General features: G+C 35.4%; 1 protein-coding gene across 1 annotated transcript; it reads left to right on the top strand.

The window, feature by feature from the left end:
* Nucleotides 1-132: 132 nt before the first annotated feature.
* On the top strand, nucleotides 133-18,144 carry LOC123703806 (coatomer subunit delta). The gene is made up of 15 exons (XM_045651965.1): nucleotides 133-249; nucleotides 371-410; nucleotides 487-607; nucleotides 3,704-3,806; nucleotides 4,169-4,288; nucleotides 4,616-4,675; nucleotides 4,915-5,026; nucleotides 6,801-6,885; nucleotides 9,017-9,166; nucleotides 10,713-10,789; nucleotides 11,987-12,075; nucleotides 13,607-13,754; nucleotides 16,195-16,306; nucleotides 17,400-17,522; nucleotides 17,908-18,144. Exons 1-15 carry the CDS (start codon nucleotides 247-249, stop codon nucleotides 18,074-18,076), a joined length of 1,512 nt encoding a protein of 503 aa, XP_045507921.1. The 5' UTR covers nucleotides 133-246; the 3' UTR covers nucleotides 18,077-18,144.
* Nucleotides 18,145-19,796: the final 1,652 nt, after the last annotated feature.

Genomic DNA, 19,796 nt, shown 5'->3' with positions numbered 1-19,796 from the left:
TGTCCTCTAATAGTTGGCTGGTTATTATCCATTCACTTGATAAATGATAGCCCGTAATTAATTTTTGAACAGCGATTTGAATACCTACCTAGGTACTTGTCAAAAGTCAAAACTAAACACTCTACACCTTGCTCTACACGTCAGCTTGTCAATACTGTCAAAACTCGTAATCGCGTTTTTGTGGAAGAATCGGAATAAACAGTGGAAATAAAAGTGAATTAAGTGTAAAATTAACTTAGTGGCAAGATGGTAATACTTTATTAATATTGAAATGTGTATTAACAAAGTTCTTACATTAAAAACTTTATTAATTTCTGCCTAAATATGCTTACACTTCTATCACTGTTTTTCATATTTATAATGTTTCTAGGTGCTTATCGCGGCTACGGTATGCACAAAATCGGGAAAAGGTATGGTACCCTTCATATTAATTGAGTTAGATTAAGAATATTAACTATAAATTCATATATAAATCTTATTTGTCAGCGTTGGTGTCACGACAGTTCGTCGAGATGACGAAGGCACGTATAGAGGGTTTGCTGGCGGCTTTTCCTAAGCTTATGACCAGCGGCCGACAACATACTTTTGTTGAAACTGAATCTGTGAGGTAAATATTCTAATAAGAAATAGTAAGTCACTACAAAAATATTGCTCTAAATTGCCTCAGATTAACATCAGATAGAAATACATCATACTGTTTTTGATTAGTAAGTGTAAATAATAATGAGAATAAATTCAATAAATAATGAACAACAATGTCTAATAATATAGTCACATTTTCATGGTATATACATTATACATATAATATATTATGTTGAGTATGAGTTAATAATAATAATAATAAGGGCGTAGGGATGTGACGACCCCATCGCCCACGGTTGGAATATCTATTGTCTATGTGACAATAGATATTCCACCCGTGCAATCAGTCAACCCGCAGGACACCTTGTGGCGGGGTGTCGGGGAGTAGCGACCCCGCGGGAACCGAGTGCTCCCGGGGGAGGCCCCTGTCTTCATCTCCGGCTTGCCTTCACCGGCCGGTCGGAGTGAAGCCTGACGAGGACAGGACCCCCACCTCTGGCTTGCCTTAACCGGCCGGCCAGAGTGGAGTCGCGAGAGCTTTTAGCTCGAAGGGTGGATGCGAAGCGTAAGTGGCGAGTGGGCACGTGATGCTGGACCCTCAGGGAGCGCGTGATCGGAGTTTAAAGTCCAGGGACGCCTCTCCACCCTTAGCTGCTCACAATATGTTGCCCCCTTGTCGCACTATTGCAGCGACTTATTTCGGGGGCCCATACAGTGAGAGGGCGAGTCACCACCTGCCAACATATTTTTACTTTCTTTTAGTAGAAAGGCAGGTGCCATAGTTTCCCATAGTCCACAGTACCAGTCCATTAAGCATCCCAATCCATAGCCCAAATATTAAATTTCCATACCCTGCAATAGTCCTACATCGGCCGCGGACTGCCTAGGGCTGTATCTCTATAGTGCAGTCATGGGCAGGCTGCGGCTGGTGTCCCACAACACATTAAAATTCTCGAAAGGGCCTCTGCGTGTTGGATCCGTGTCCCCACGTAAGCCTTCCAAAGGTCCGGGTACCGTCCTTCTGGTGGTACCCGAGTATTATGGAAATGAGAAACATAATAATAATAATAAATTCTTTATTGCACACCAAGTAAAATAACAAAGTAAAAAACAGCACATAGAAACAATGTACAAAAGGCGGTCTTATCACTTACAAGTGATTTCTACCAGACAACCTGTGATATTGGAAAATGCTGGAAGAATACATTTATGGAGGTGTGAGCAAAAGAGCACTTAATATTTAAAATAAATAAATAAATAAAATAACATACATATATTATATATAGTACACCAATATAATATATACCTACATATTATGTAATAATAATACATACAATGTTAAATAGTATACAAAAAATTTAAAATATAATAGATAAAATAACTGTTTATAACGAAAGATAATATTTTTTTACCAAACTATCGAACGTAGATATGGTTTGTGCATGTTTGATTGAATCTGGCAACGAATTCCAAAGATTAATAGCGTTCATAGTAAAAGAGTGATGGTAAAAGTTAGAGTGGTGAGATGGAATTAGAAGAGAAAGGGAGTAAGGAGATCTCAATACCAAGCTGTTGGAGTGACGAAATATAAATCTTTCCTTAAGATAGTTCGGTGTTCTAGCGTCAAACAATATGCCGTAAAGAAGATGAAGCATGCGAGCATTCCGTCGAGAACGTATTGGCAACCATTTGAGTTTCGTACGGAAGTGGGATACGTGGTCATATTTTCGCAAACCGAATATGTACCTTATACCGAGGTTCTGAAGGCGTTCGAGAGCATCTAATTGGTTTTCATTAAGATCGGGATAGGCACAGTCACAATAATCGAGGATGGGATGAAGTAAAGCTTGTACTAACTCAATTTTAGTGGGGATGGGAAGAAGGTTACGTAAACGTCTGAGGGAACCGTAAGAACTAAACATTTTTTTTCGCACTTCTTGAAGCTGCTGTGTCCATGAAAGAGTCTGATCGAAGTATATTCCTAGATTTCTGACACTGGAGCTGTAAGGGATAATAACACCGTCTACAATAACCTTGGGAATGGTGACCCAGTCAATTTTATTTACGAAGTGTCGACTTCCGACTATGATTGATTGTGTCTTATCTGGATTTATATTCACTCCGTGCGCTTTGCTCCATTTTATTATTGATTCAAGGTCCTTATTGATTTGATGTACTGCATTAGGCAAATTCTCGTATGATGAATGAGTATATATTTGCAGATCATCTGCGTACATGTGATATAAAGAGGAAATGTTGTGAGTGATGGAATTAATAAATAGAGAAAACAAAAGAGGAGACAGTACGCCGCCTTGAGGAACACCGGCAACGACATCACACCAAGATGAATAACAGTCATTACTGTAGATACGTTGACGGCGTCCTCGTAGATAGTCGTACATCCAGCTAATTACAGTATCGGAAATATTAAGAGAAGAAAGTAATTTTAAGAGAATATCATGATCTACAGAATTAAACGCATTACTAAAATCAATTAATGTGAGGAGAGTAAGTTGCTTGTTATCCATTGCCATTCGGATATCGTCGGTGATCTTAACTAAGGCAGTGGCCGTACTATGACCAGGACGGAAACCGGATTGGAAAGGATCGAAAAGACTATGGGAGTTTATAAAGGTCGTTAACTGGTTATGGACAAGACGTTCGAGAACTTTGGATAGGAAAGGAAGAATGGATATTGGACGGAAATCAGACAATGCGGAAGGATTGCTTTTTTTAGGAAGTGGGATAATATGGGCATCTTTCCATGATGTTGGGAATTGACAGGACTTAATGGAGAAATTTAGGATGTGAGTTAAAGTGGGAGTTAAGGTGTCGAGGATAGGAATGATCATATTACGGCCAATATTGTCACAACCAACAGATTTAGAGGCAATGGATAAGATAGCATTTCTAACGCTACTCACAGCAAATGGACTGAAGCAAAAAGGAGGAGAATTAGGAAGAGAAGTATTAGAGTTTATAAAATACGTACCATATTTTTAAAAGTACATCTTCTTGCTTATAAAAGGAAGCATTGAAAATATAATATTTGCGTGTGCCTGTCAGATTTCCTTGTTATTTATTAATCGAGATCCTTTTAACCACTACTATTTTCTTTCAGATATGTCTACCAGCCGTTGGATAAACTTTACATGCTGCTCATAACAACAAAAGCAAGTAACATATTAGAGGATTTGGAGACACTGCGTCTATTTAGCAGAGTGGTACATATGATTTTATATATATTTAGGACTTCTTAACATGTTTATTTTTAATTTTTTTGTGTTATGTTAATTTTTTTATTTTTATGTGTATTTTTAATTATTGCCTATTTCTTGATACAGTGATAAGTTTCTGAATGTATAAACCTTGTGGCTCTATGTTTGATTACCATTGAAAAGGCAACAGTGAATCCTTAATATATTTATTATAACTGTGTCATAACAAAAACAATACAATTAAACACACCAAGTTGGTCGAGCCATTCTTGTATTTCTAATTCAACAGTGATGATTAAATTTTTTTTATATAGATTCTAATAGATTCTATAGTAACATGTCCTGTATAGAAATATTTTATCTCCCAGGTACCAGAATACTGCACTCAACTAACAGAGGCTGAAGTATTGAACCAGGCGTTCAATTTGTTGTTTGCGTTCGATGAGATTGTAGCGTTGGGCTACCGGGAGAGTGTTAATTTGGCCCAAGTGAGTTGTTTTAATATTTTATCTTATTTATTTGGTTCTTGTGAATAAATGCAAATTATTTGTTGTTAAAAAAAGATCGCGCTTTTTTGTCCCTTAATTTATGTCCAAAAATTTGAGTTAGATATTAGAAATGTGTGTGTGTGTAGATGTGTATGGCTATGTGTGTGTTTTGATAAATTTGGCTGAATATCACAGTACTAACCTGGGTGAGCACGGGATAAGTGTTGAATCTTGTAAAATGACAATGTTAAAAATATAAGTTTAAAAATTAAAACTACCCTCAACTTTGAAAATTTGAAAAATACATCCTATTTGTTTTGTTCGCAGGTACGCTCATTCGTAGAAATGGACTCGCATGAAGAAAAAATTTACCAAGCTGTTAGACAGGTATGTGTATTATTTAAAAACATATATTTTTACCTACTTATATCTCGAATCCTTGTTTTGTTCATCTCAACATACCATGATACCGACATACATACATACATACATTCATGGTATTTGATATAAGTAATTCTTGTTGTAACAACACTTATACACCAAAACGCTGAACAGATTTTCATGATTTTTTGATAAGAAGATCTGCTTGGACAAGGCAATGTTAAATTAATTAAATATTTCTTTAGACGCAAGAACGCGAAGCGGCCAATCGTATGCGTGAGAAAGCGAAGGAGTTACAAAGAGAGAGATTGGAAGCTGCCAAGGGAAGATATATGGGCGCTGTTTCTAAGAATTTCGGTAATTTCATTTAACTTTAACTACAATAAACAATATTGTATTAATTTGCGACAATATTGATGAAAGTATTTTCAATACCGGATAATTTAAGTAGCTCAGGAGGTTTACTGGTACAAGCAAACAAAAGAAAAAACTTGTTTTTTATTATATTATCTTTCCGCCCGCGTTGTCAAAGAAAAACCCGCATAGTTTCCGTTCCCGTGGGATTTCCGGGATAAAACCATGTTACCCTCTATGTGTTTATTTATTTATTTATTTATTTAAAAAATGGCTTACCAACTAGATACATAATTTTTTGTTCAAACAATTCAAAATTAACTTAAAATACACATTAGTATTTACGTATCTAAATTACAGGTAGGCACCGCTTTAACAATTTTTCATAAAAATTTAATTATAAAGATGAACTAAAAAGTAAAAACTTAAATTTTATACAGTTTGTTTAAAGTGTTAACAATATGCTTTTTGAACGAGCTTAGTTTTGAAAAATAAATATCTGTGTTATGATCAACTGTAAATATTCTATTATATAATTTTAAAATAAGTTGTAACGGTGAGTTCGAACCATATCTATTTTTTGAAAATTTTGTGTACATAGGGCAAAAAGTACTTAGCCTACAATTATAGATAGGCACCGAGAGACCAATTTGCGACAACAGTGATGGACAGTCTATCTCATTGTTCAATAATTTATGTAGGCATATAAGCTGTGACGCGCTTCTGCGCGCTTCCAAAGACTCCATTTTAAAAAAGTTTAGCTTTTCGCTATAATTTGTAAGAGTATTATTTTTGGTGATATAACTTAATCTATTAATAAATTTTTTTTGTACTGATTCAATACGAGTAATATATTTTTTATAGTAAGGGCACCAGACAACTGAGTTGTATTCAAGGTTGGACCTTACGAGAGAATTATAAAGTATTTTCATAGCGAGAGTAGATTTAAAATCCTGTGTATTACGAAAAATAAAACCTAGCATTTTAAAACTTTTGCGAACCACCAGATCTATATGTGTATCAAATCTGCATTCCTCATCTAATGTAATACCTAAGTCTTTAAGATTGTACTTTTGATTAATAGCAATATCATCAATTTTATAAGTTGTTTTGAATCTAACATGTTTTCTGGAAAGTTTTATAAAATTACATTTACTTCCATTCAGTTGCATTAGGTTATTCTTACACCAAAGTGATACTCGATTTATATCATCCTGCAGTTTTTGTTGGTCGTGAGAGCAATTTACCGATCTGAAAAGTTTTAAGTCGTCCAAGTGACGACTAGTCGTCGTTAATCCAAGTTATCCTCTATATGTGCTAAATTTCATTGTAATCGGTTCAGTAGTATTTGCGTGAAAGAGTAACAAACACACACACATCCTCACAAACTTCCGCATTTATAATATTAACTAGTGGTCCGCCCCGGCTTCGCCCGTGGTACATATTTCGAAATAAAAGGTAGCCTATGTACTTTCTCGGGTATCAAAATATCTCCATACCAAATTTCATGCAAATTGGTTCAGTAGTTTAGGCGTGATTGAGTAACAGACAGACAGACAGAGTTACTTTCGCATTTATAATATTAGTATGGATTCATAAAGTAGGAAGTAGGATAGGAAAGGACTTAGCAGATTACAGATATTCTTGAAGAGAAAAATTCATCCTTATTGTATAGGCAATAGGGAATGCCTGCCTATGGCGCCTATTTAATAAAATACATTCAGTTTACAATATACTTTTTATTTAAATTCTAAATAATATCATCAATTATTTCTAGGAACCGGTTTTGGCAGTTCTTCCATGTCGTCAGCAAGCAGTGAGCCAATGATCGAGAAGATACCAGCCACACCTGTTAAGGAGACGTAAGTAATGAATGAATGAAATGAAATTAATGAATGAAATTAATGGATATAAATGAATGAAATGAATCATATCCTGTTAAGGAGACATAAGTATGTATATTGTTTACATAATATGTGGTAAATATGTAAAAAGTTTGGAAAATCCAAAAGTGCACGCCTCATAATCTCAACCTTTACAATAAAATTGATTATTTATAAAGGTGTATATAATATAAGTATGTAGATACACTTGTTCTCATGTGCCAATGCTCTTGTACTGTCTCAAAACAGTTAGAAAAGTAAAGAAAGCGGTACCGTAATAATTGAGCTATTTTTCTTGTGGCCCCACCTAGATGTGAAACTGCGCAGGTTTAAGGGACTGACTACCAACTTATTTTTTTAAACCTTGGCTTATAGTATAAAGAATCGAGTTTATAATGGTGAATTTTGAGTACACTATAAATATAAAAAAAAAAAAGTCGATATTTTTTTTGTTTATTTAATAACAATTAAACCACATCGAATCAGACCCTGAAAAATGAAAGGGTTCTATTCCTGAGCATACTCAAGCGTAAGAGAAAAAAAAGACTCGATTAGTAAAGTATTTCGGTCGCTATCGTGTTAACAAGAAAATCCTCCGCACATACAGACACACGGACGTCCAAGACAGAACTTTTTTAAACTGTTTTTTAACTAGTTTAAATAACAAAAATGACATCAAAAATATCATGAATGTTAAAAATAGTGTTTTTTCTTAATATGTGTGTGTATGTATTATCTTACAAGTGCAATGTATGATACATAAAGACATTTTAAGTTTGAAAAATCAGATGTTTTGCGCGAAGTGACAGTAGTACCCACCTCAACGCTTCGCTTATGAAGCGTGCAAAAGTATTTGGTATGTGTAATGTGTTTATGGAAGGAAAATATATTATTATTGTCCCTTAATCTATATACATACATATAATAAATCTGTAGAAGGGTCAATTCTGTTGTACATTGAAAATATTGAAAAAATAAATAGCAGGGGGTCTTACTGGATCGATACCAAACTCAATTATGTGATTAAAAAAATTTTTGTCTGTCTGTGTGTATGTTCAGGCATCACGTGAAAACTAACGGTTCGATTTCGATGAAACATTGTATAATTTTATCTTATTATCCTGGGCATAAAATGGTATACTTTTTATCCTGGAAAAATACGTAGTAGAAAAAAATGAATCTTTATTTTTTTAATTTTTCCGCGCGGACGGAGTCGCGGGCGGAGGCTAGTGAGGATTATATCACAAGCAGTTTATTAATTTGACTATGAATCAGATTATTTTAGTGAGTATATATTATCTTGATAATATACAAGTTATCTAGATTTTATAATCAAATTGTAATTTTTCCTGTGTCAGTGTGATTCATATTATCATAGATACTATTAACACATCTATCGCTCAACAGTATTTGTAACGATAAAATTAATTGTAATGTTGTTTTTATTTGTTTTTCCTATTATATTTTTACTAGGTTTCCGCCCGCGGCTTCGCCCGCGCAATCAAAGAAAAACCCGCATAGTTCCCGTTCCTGTGGGATTTCCGGGATTGCGTCATTTTCCCGGGATAAAAAGTAGCCTAGGTCCTTTCTCGGGTATCAAAATATCTCCATACCAAATTTCATTAAAATTGGTTCAGTAGTTAACCCATTGAGCCCCGAGCGGCCCGATCTGACCACGACACAAATAAAATAAATATTTCAAATAAATATATCGGGACTATTTTCACACACGGCACGATCCGATCCGATCCCATACTAAGCTTTCGCTTGTGTTATGGAAACCAGATGGCTGATAAACATACATATATAATTTTAAATAAATACTTATATAGTTAATTAACACCCAGACACAGAGCAAACATCTATGTTCATCACACAAATATTTGCCCCGGGTGTGAATCGAACCCACGACCAGTGACTTGGAAAGCAGGGCCACTACCAACCAAGCCAACCGGCCAGTCATAATATAGAATAGATTTTCTATTGTGTCTGTGATTCCGGGGGCTGAGTTATTACGGCGTGATTGAGTAACAGACAGACAGACGTTTAAGTATGGATGTTAAACGTCCTTGCTACTAATGTTGACTTGAATGTATTTTTTTTCCTCCAGTCGCACAAGCCGTTCGGCCATGAAACTTGGCTCTCGCGGTACAGACGCTGACAGTTTCGTGTCCCGCCTACAAACAGAAGGCGAGAAGATTGTCACCAACACTCCGATGACCGCTAAAGTGGACAAACCGCCGGCCGCTGACCAGAAAGAGTGAGTATTCTATAGTTGTCATAGATTATAGATAGAAAGAGTGAGTTCTCTATAGTTGTCATAGATTATAGATAGAAAGAGTGAGTTATCTATAGTTGTCATAGATTATAGATAGAAAAAGTGAGTTATCTATAGTTGTCATAGATTATAGATAGAAAAAGTGAGTTCTCTATAGTTGTCATAGATTATAGATAGAAAGAGTGAGTTCTCTATAGTTGTCATAGATTATAGATAGAAAGAGTGAGTTCTCTATAGTTGTCATAGATTATAGATAGAAAAAGTGAGTTCTCTATAGTTGTCATAGATTATAGATAGAAAAAGTGAGTTCTCTATAGTTGTCATAGATTATAGATAGAAAGAGTGAGTTCTCTATAGTTGTCATAGATTATAGATAGAAAAAGTGAGTTCTCTATAGTTGTCATAGATTATAGATAGAAAGAGTGAGTTCTCTATAGTTGTCATAGATTATAGATAGAAAGAGTGAGTTCTCTATAGTTGTCATAGATTATAGATAGAAAAAGTGAGTTCTCTATAGTTGTCATAGATTATAGATAGAAAGAGTGAGTTCTCTATAGTTGTCATAGATTATAGATAGAAAGAGTGAGTTCTCTATAGTTGTCATAGATTATAGATAGAAAGAGTGAGTTCTCTATAGTTGTCATAGATTATAGATAGAAAAAGTGAGTTCTCTATAGTTGTCATAGATTATAGATAGAAAGAGTGAGTTCTCTATAGTTGTCATAGATTATAGATAGAAAGAGTGAGTTCTCTATAGTTGTCATAGATTATAGATAGAAAAAGTGAGTTCTCTATAGTTGTCATAGATTATAGATAGAAAGAGTGAGTTCTCTATAGTTGTCATAGATTATAGATAGAAAGAGTGAGTTCTCTATAGTTGTCATAGATTATAGATAGAAAGAGTGAGTTCTCTATAGTTGTCATAGATTATAGATAGAAAGAGTGAGTTCTCTATAGTTGTCATAGATTATAGATAGAAAGAGTGAGTTCTCTATAGTTGTCATAGATTATAGATAGAAAAAGTGAGTTCTCTATAGTTGTCATAGATAGTTGCCAACACTCTCTAACTACTTTATTTATAACAGAAGTTAGTGTTTGTTGTTTTATCTATACTACTAATATTACTAAACTAATACTTTAAAGATGAAAATATAATACAGCTGAAAAGTTTGTTTGTTTGTTTGAACGCGCTAATTTCGGGAACTACTGGTCCGATTTGAAAAATTCCTTCGGTGTTAGATAGCCCATTTATCGAGGAAGGCTATAGGCTATATATTATCACGCTAAGAACAATAGGAGCGGAGCACTGCGGGTAAAACCGCGGAGCACAGCTAGTAGTTCGTATTTATTATAGAGAAAAAACCTTTAACTATAAAATAAATTATGTTTACACTTTTCGCAGTTTCGCATTGGAGTAATCTTTAACCAATTAGCGACCTAATTTTATCTCAATACACACTACACATCACTTTGACTCTTCTGTCATATTATAATCCTTAATTAACATAATATATTGATTTTCGTACAGCATTCACTTACGCTTCGAAGAGCGGTTGAATTTGGTGGCTGGAAGGGATGGTGATATACAAAACTTTGAGCTTTCTGGTGAGTTTCATTTTTGGAAGTATTTCGTTTATAGAAGAATGTTAATTTGTAAATAATAACTTACGCATTTGCAGAAAGGAAATGCGCATTAATTCACATTTTAAAATATAATTATAGTATGTCATATAAGATATATTATGTACTTCTTACTCGTTAATTTACATTATCTAGTAGGTATTTATTGACTTAACTGTATTTTCTGTGATTTATTGTATTGTAGCTATATTGATGTGATATTTATTTGTACTATGATTTAGATTCAATTTATTTTATGACTTGTATTTAAAAAAATATTTCACTTGATCTGTGAATAGGGAACATGCATAAAATTTTAAATGGCCTAAAATATTTTTTTCTCGAATACTTATTATTATCGTAATATTATAATGAAAAGGATTTTTTTTATTTACTTTTTATTTAAACCCCTAAAATAATATTAAAAAAAGTGCAAAATAAGTGAGCGAAATTCAAACTGCCAGAACGCGCCACCACTGGTCGAACGAAATGTGACGTCATTTGACACGACATTGTATGAATCATCACTCCATATTCCATAGTAAACACAAGGTAAACACCCACTGGACGTGTCATGTGACGTCACGCAAAGCGCGCGCACAATGGCGGCGTTTGAACTGCTTACATTTTTTAAAAGTTTTAAATTTCATTTTTAAAAATATCTAGAGTATTTTGAAGCCCATTAATATTTTTTTCTACGTTATAAAATAGTAAACTATTAATTTAAGACAAAAAAGAAAAACATGAATATTCCCCATTGTTGAAATAATGTAATTTTTAATAATTTTTTTTTAACCTCAATTGTGCTGTGTACATACAATTAGGCTGGCATTTTACCGCAACATGATTGTGATTAAATTTGTGTATAAATTTAATCACAATCATGTTGTCAGCTGTGGTGTGTACCTATTTAAATAAATAAATAAAAAATAAATAAATTTCTGATTAAGGGCCGATTTTTCAATGCTTGGATAAAACTTATCCGTCCAATAAAGTATTACACGATAATATTAAAATGTCACGTAAACTGTCAAATGCGGGCAATTAGAATACGTTTTTAAAATGGTAGTATTATGCATTATTCGACGAATAAGTTTTAACCAAGGATTGAAAAATCGGCCCTAAGTTCAAATAAGTTATAGGCCTTTTAATTTCTTCATAAATAATAATTAATTTCAACAGGTTTGCTGACGCTACGTATCACCAATGAGCAATTTGGAAGAATACATGTGCATCTCAACAACCAGGACACAAGGCCATTGCAATTACAGGTAAGAACAAAAAAATAGGTATAACTATAGTCGAGCCAATTTAATAGGCAACATTTGACGTCTATCAATATTATCTTCGAAGAGAGGTAACCTGCTTAAAACATCGATTAAAGTGTTTTAATCGATACGGATTTGAAACATTTGTCAATCGAATTTATTAATTTATGATGATTTTTATTCACAAGTAATCAATGCATTCGATTCTAGATGTCAGATTTCGATTTTTAGAGTAACGTCTCTAGTATTTAAAAAGAAAAAAGGTTTATTGACACAAAATTGTAGTGACGTCAGTTCTTCAATTCAGAAATTGTTTATTATGTTTAGGATGGTTTATCAGTAAAATGAAATCTTAAAATAACTTCTATCGGTCATTATTATTATAAATATGTAATCGTAATTGAAAAAAGTTAAGCAAATGTGCAGTTCTAACAAAACGAAATATCATGTTATTCTATGTCGTCGTTACTAGGTTACGTTGTTGAATTTTGTTGAACTGTCAAATGTTGCCTATTAAAATGGCTCTACTATAAATTATGTATTTGTCCGCCTAATGAAGTTTCCCTTTAAAAATCTTCCTCGAACTAATTCTTCAAGTTTAAACAGGAAAAACATATTATTTTGTCCGGCGCTGTTCTTCAACTTTGTTGAGGTAGTGCAAAAAAGCATAATTTGGGGGTAAAACTCTTAATTTTACATATTACAATGAATTCAAAAATGCGTTCTCATTAGAAATCTTTGCCTCATACCAGAGAAGGCAGAGTTTTGCTTCGGACACATTTTTAGAGAGTGATGGTGAAACTTATTGTTTATTGAACTTTCAATATATAAAACTAGCTATGCTGCGCGGTTTCACCCGCGTGGCTCCACTCCTGTTGGTGGTAGCGTGATGATATATAGCCTATAACCTTCCTCGAATGAGCTATCTAACATACAAAGAATTTTTCAAATCGGACCAGTAGTTCCCGAGATTAGCGCGTTCAAACAAACAAACAAACTCTTCAGCTTTATAATATTAGTATACATTAAAAATTTAAAAATACTCTCTTTCCGTGCGTGGTTTCTCCCGTTTTATATAAAATTTAGCAAATTCTATACTAAATCCTTCCTCAACAACCATTATATCTATAAAAAATCCCCCATCAACATCTGTTGCGTAGTTTTCAGATTTAAGCATACATAGGGCAGAGAAAGCGACTTTGTTTTATATGTAGGTACTATCATCACTACATAGTATAAAACAGAGTCGCTTTCTCTGTCCCTATGTCCCTTTGTATGCTTAACTCTTTAAAACTACGCAACAATTTCGACGCGGTTTTTTTTTAAATAGATAGAGTGATTCAAGAGGAAGGTTTTAGTATATAATTTATTAGGTTTTAGACAAAGCGGGCGAAGCCGCGGGCGGTAAGCTAGTGTATTATAAGTATAGAAAATATATTATCATCCCCCGCCCGGCTTCGCCCGTGGTACATATTAACGTTTTCACAACACTACACGTATGATAAACTAATAAAAAGCAATCTTGCCAACACAGACACATCCAAACGTAGACAAAGAGGCGTTCAGATCGGACGGTGTGATCAAACTGAAGCAGGCCCAACGGCCGTTCCCGCTGAACAGCGACGTGGGCGTGCTCAAGTGGCGCCTGGCCACTGCTAGCGATGACAGGCCGCCCTTGTCTGGTGAGTCATCATCATCATCTTCATCATCATCATCATCATCATCATCATCATCATCATCATCAAACAGTTCCCGCTGAACAGCGACGTGGGCGTGCTCAAGTGGCGCCTGGCCACTGCTAGCGATGACAGGCCGCCCTTGTCTGGTGAGTCATCATCATCATCTTCATCATCATCATCATCAAACAGTTCCCGCTGAACAGCGACGTGGGCGTGCTCAAGTGGCGCCTGGCCACTGCTAGCGATGACAGGCCGCCCTTGTCTGGTGAGTCATCATCATCATCTTCATCATCATCATCATCATCATCATCATCATCATCAAACAGTTCCCGCTGAACAGCGACGTGGGCGTGCTCAAGTGGCGCCTGGCCACTGCTAGCGATGACAGGCCGCCCTTGTCTGGTGAGTCATCATCATCATCTTCATCATCATCATCATCAAACAGTTCCCGCTGAACAGCGACGTGGGCGTGCTCAAGTGGCGCCTGGCCACTGCTAGCGATGACAGGCCGCCCTTGTCTGGTGAGTCATCATCATCATCTTCATCTTCATCATCATCATCATCATCATCATCATCAAACAGTTCCCGCTGAACAGCGACGTGGGCGTGCTCAAGTGGCGCCTGGCCACTGCTAGCGATGACAGGCCGCCCTTGTCTGGTGAGTCATCATCATCATATTCATCATCATCATCATCATCATCAAACAGTTCCCGCTGAACAGCGACGTGGGCGTGCTCAAGTGGCGCCTGGCCACTGCTAGCGATGACAGGCCGCCCTTGTCTGGTGAGTCATCATCATCATCTTCATCATCATCATCATCAAACAGTTCCCGCTGAACAGCGACGTGGGCGTGCTCAAGTGGCGCCTGGCCACTGCTAGCGATGACAGGCCGCCCTTGTCTGGTGAGTCATCATCATCATCTTCATCATCATCATCATCATCATCATCATCAAACAGTTCCCGCTGAACAGCGACGTGGGCGTGCTCAAGTGGCGCCTGGCCACTGCTAGCGATGACAGGCCGCCCTTGTCTGGTGAGTCATCATCATCATCTTCATCATCATCATCATCATCAAACAGTTCCCGCTGAACAGCGACGTGGGCGTGCTCAAGTGGCGCCTGGCCACTGCTAGCGATGACAGGCCGCCCTTGTCTGGTGAGTCATCATCATCATCATCATCAAACAGTTCCCGCTGAACAGCGACGTGGGCGTGCTCAAGTGGCGCCTGGCCACTGCTAGCGATGACAGGCCGCCATTGTCTGGTGAGTCATCATCATCATCTTCTTCATCATCATCATCATCATCAAACAGTTCCCGCTGAACAGCGACGTGGGCGTGCTCAAGTGGCGCCTGGCCACTGCTAGCGATGACAGGCCGCCATTGTCTGGTGAGTCATCATCATCATCTTCATCATCATCATCATCATCATCAAACAGTTCCCGCTGAACAGCGACGTGGGCGTGCTCAAGTGGCGCCTGGCCACTGCTAGCGATGACAGGCCGCCATTGTCTGGTGAGTCATCATCATCATCTTCATCATCATCATCATCATCATCATCAAACAGTTCCCGCTGAACAGCGACGTGGGCGTGCTCAAGTGGCGCCTGGCCACTGCTAGCGATGACAGGCCGCCATTGTCTGGTGAGTCGTCATCAAGAAGCTTATATCTAATACACAATGAATGAATGAATGAATGTATTTATTGCCACAATAATTTGGATAGAAAGAAACTTAAAATCTACTTAACCTAATAACAAAATTGAAATAAAATAAAAAAACAAGAAAATAATAAAAACGTGTTTTTGTGGCAAAAGGCCTAGACTCAGCTATGCTGTTTGACTCGAGAGTACTACAGTCTACAGCGCTGATTTTCAGTCTGGCCTTGAGTTGAGGTTCGCCGCCAACAATCTGCCTACGTAATTATCTACTATTTGACTTGTAACAAGAAAATATGACATTGAATGACGCCTGTATGTTTTTTTATCCCTTTCACACCTAACTTGGTCACTCCCACAGAAAGAGATAAAAAAACATACAGGCGTCATTCAATGTCATATTTTCTTGTTACAAGTTAAAGTTCATACTGAAATCTCCATATTAGATATAAGCTTCTTGGTCATCATCATCATCATCATCATCATCATCAAACCATTATGTTTTTTTGCATATTTTGAGGTTTTAACGATGCACTTACATCAAACGAACATAGAGCTAGCTGCTAGAGCAAAAGCATTCTTTCGTGGTCTTTTAGTGTAAACGAAAACTCAACAGTCTTTTCGAATGCACAAAGAACACGCCTGTTTACATTAAGAATTTGACATAGTGGGGTTAGAATGAGCATTCGCTCGTTTGATGTAAATGCACCGTTATACCTATTACATAAGTTTTTATTACAAAAAAAAAAACAAAATTTGATATTTTTTATTTTATTTTTTATCTTACAGTAAACTGCTGGCCGTCAGAGGGCGCTAACGGCGGCTGTGACGTCAACATTGAATACGAGCTTGAGCAAGACCACTTGACGCTATCAGATGTTAACATCAACATTCCGATGCCGTGAGTTTGGCTGTTACAGTGGTGTGGGGGGACAGATGGATAATTTTTTTTTTATATTTTTTTTTTATACTTTATTGCTCCTAGATAACTTAAATATGAACTAAATCTAATTATAATATGTTTGTAATTAGATTTAGTCTCATTTTAAAACATATGGCGGTCTTATCGCTAAATAGCGATTTCTTCCAGACAACCAGACGTACTGACGGAAATTAGTCAGAGGAGAGGAGTAGGGCAGAGCATTTTGTTGATATGGATAAAAAATAATGTGCGGAAGATGGTATAGATTAATTTCATTGTTTTATTGTATAAATATTATATCTATACATATAATAAATCTGTAGAAGGGTCAATTCTGTACATTGAAAATATTGAAAAAATAACTACCAGGGGGTGTTACTGGATCGATACCAAACCCAAATATGTGATTAAAAAAATTTTTGTCTGTCTGTCTGTCTGTATGTGAAGACATCACGTGAAAACTACCGGTTCGATTTCGATGAAACTTGGTATAATTATACCTTATTATCCTGGGCGTAAAATAGGATACTTTTTATCCTGGAAAAATACGTAGAAAAAAAATTAATCTCAATTTTTCAGTTATTCATAGACGATGTTCTGTAGTAGGTACCGCGAACACACGTTGCGTATTATCATAGACCTAGCCGTATTTGGGTCCAATAGATATTTATAAGATGTCATTGTCCGAGTTACTCAAAATGGAGAAATAAACCATCCACGAAAAGACCGACACCCGCGCGGACTAGTAGTAAGCTAGTAGTAAAATAAGATCTTTCTGGATTCTAACTACCAACTAACTAAAAAAAAAAAATACGGGGTAAACGGCGTAAACCTCAATAACATTTGTTTGGGGATAATTTTCATCATACATACGTGTTAAAATCATCGAAACATCTTACTTATACGATACGAAAAACAACGAAAAGTATTCATAAATAAAAAAACCCCATTGCAAGTTTTTATTAAAGTTTATTTTTGCCAATGCTTTTGTTATTCGTACAGCAAACTAACAAGGTACCGAATGCCTAACTAATATTATTTCTAAATTAAATTTAAATTTATTATTTATCAGATCTGGCAACACCTCGCTAGTAGTCCACCAATGGGAGGGCAGCTACACGCAGAAGGGACGAACGTTGGTCTGGAACATTCCACTTATCAATAAACAACAGAAAACTGGCACTTTGGAGTTTACGTAAGTATTGCCTGAGTAAAAAACTACATATTTTTCCATACGAAAATGGTTTTTACTAAACATATCATATTACACTAGGTATGTGTTATAATCTTTATTAGAACTTAATAAAATTTTAACTAATACCTACTCGTAATTGATTTGATATTGAGTCTAACCGTATTAATACAAATTCCTAACAATCTGTGAACCAATTGAAAAGTAATGTTGCCAAATAATAAATTTTGTAATAAACTATTTCAAGGAATACTTTTTTCGATATTTTTAATTGCTGCACTGCACCTATTTGTTTTCGTTCACCTAAACAAACTCATCAGCTTTATAATATAAGTATAGTTTGCTGTGTGTAATAAACTAGAAAATATATTAAAATTGTTATTTTCAGTGTGTCACCAGCGATACCGAACGATTTCTTCCCGCTAACAGTATCTTGGGTGTCGGACACATCTCTCGCTTTGCTCACAACTACAAAAATTGTTCAAGCTGACGACGGAACGCCAGTCGACTATTCGCAGGAAATTAGCTTCCATCCTGATAAATATGAAATTGTTTAATGATTGTATTGTTTAATATATAATATATTGTATTTTATCGTGTATTCTAAATAAATTTATTGGATGAAGTGTTGTTTTATTTTTATACGGTATATATTTATATTTTTTTTTTAGTGTGGCAATGTTGTAATGTTGATCCGTTTTTTGTTGTCTATGGGTACAGAAGTACACAGAGCCGTTATATTTAAATAGTGTTAGTGGATATCATTTATTTTTTAATAAAACTGAACACACTAATAAATTACATAATAAGACTTCCATACATACATATTACGATGCCCAGTAAACGAAACGACATTAAACCAAAATATATAGGTACCGTAATAAATTTCATAGTATTTGTAAAATCTATAAAATGTTTATGTATAAATTTTATTACTTTATTATATTAAACATATGTTTTGGTGAAGAATACATCGATAATTTCGAGGATATTATATGGCAACGGAGGGATAACCATGAAGAAGAAGATGTATACTTAAAAAAAACTTGTAAGGGCTTATAGATATACAATATACATACTTCATTTTGAACTGTAGACATTACTTGCTCCGTGGTAGATATTACGAAATCTTTGCATTTTTGCTTAACTACTAATGAATAATATTACTAGCTGTGCCCTGCGGTTTTACCCGCAGTGCTCCACTCTTGAGATTAGCGCGAAACCAGCAGTTCCTGAGATTAGCGCGTTCATACAAACAAACTCTTTAGCTTTATAATATTAGTATAGATTATAATTAAAATTGCTAAAAATTCAATTGAATTGCGTAGCTATTTCTTGATTTATGACAGTATTCACCAAAGATTCACATATTTATATTATAAATAAACCTATTTTCAGTCTTCCCTCCTCTAGTAAACTATGAAGTGAATGCAATACCTGTAACTGAATCAGATTACCCGTGGATAGCCAGAATAATACATTCCCGATATTCTGAGAAACCTCACATGTGTACCGCTACTTGTATTCACCCGGAAATATTCATAACGGCCTATAGATGCATTCATAGGTATCAATATGAGATTTATCAACTCTCCCTAAGAAATTGTTAATATCGATCTGTAGCGAATTGCTTAAAACTTGTAAAATTATACGAGGTTCAACAATAATAATACATATACGGCGGTATTCGTAGAGGATATTATGGTTGATATTCACCTAACTACTGTATTTGATTCAATCGGGCATCGAACTCATGAGCTCAATAGCTCATTGATATGTTTGACGAGATTTTGAATTACTTACAAATTACATAGTTACTTAATGCGCTTATGGGCGGTTCTATAGCTACATGGTTTTCGGCTAATATCAGTATTTTAATATCAGAAACATTACCTACTTACACATTTTTAAAAATTCAAAATCTCCCATGAGATAAGTGTAGATGAGACAGAAAGAGAGGTTTGAGCAAGTTTCAAGCAATTTTTTTACCAAAACAAACACCCGGAGGTATCGAGGCGATAGTTTATACTTATTACAATATTTAATATAGCTGCTAATACTAATAATACCCTTATAAATTTAATTTCTTCATAATTCCAGTCTCCACTTGCCATACATAAGAGTGATATACAACACCGAAATACTGAATACTAAAGCGATTGTATCCCCTTCGAATAATAGTAAACAATCCTATGACGATATTGGGTTTATTATAGTCCATAAAGGTTACAAAGGCACCTGGTATACGGTGGATTTATTCAATATAAATCGTACAGA

Source organism: Colias croceus, chromosome 27 (genome assembly GCF_905220415.1).
Source record: "Colias croceus chromosome 27, ilColCroc2.1".
NCBI classification, from domain to species: Eukaryota; Metazoa; Arthropoda; class Insecta; order Lepidoptera; family Pieridae; genus Colias; species Colias croceus.
This window is presented reverse-complemented; position numbering and strand designations above follow the sequence as displayed.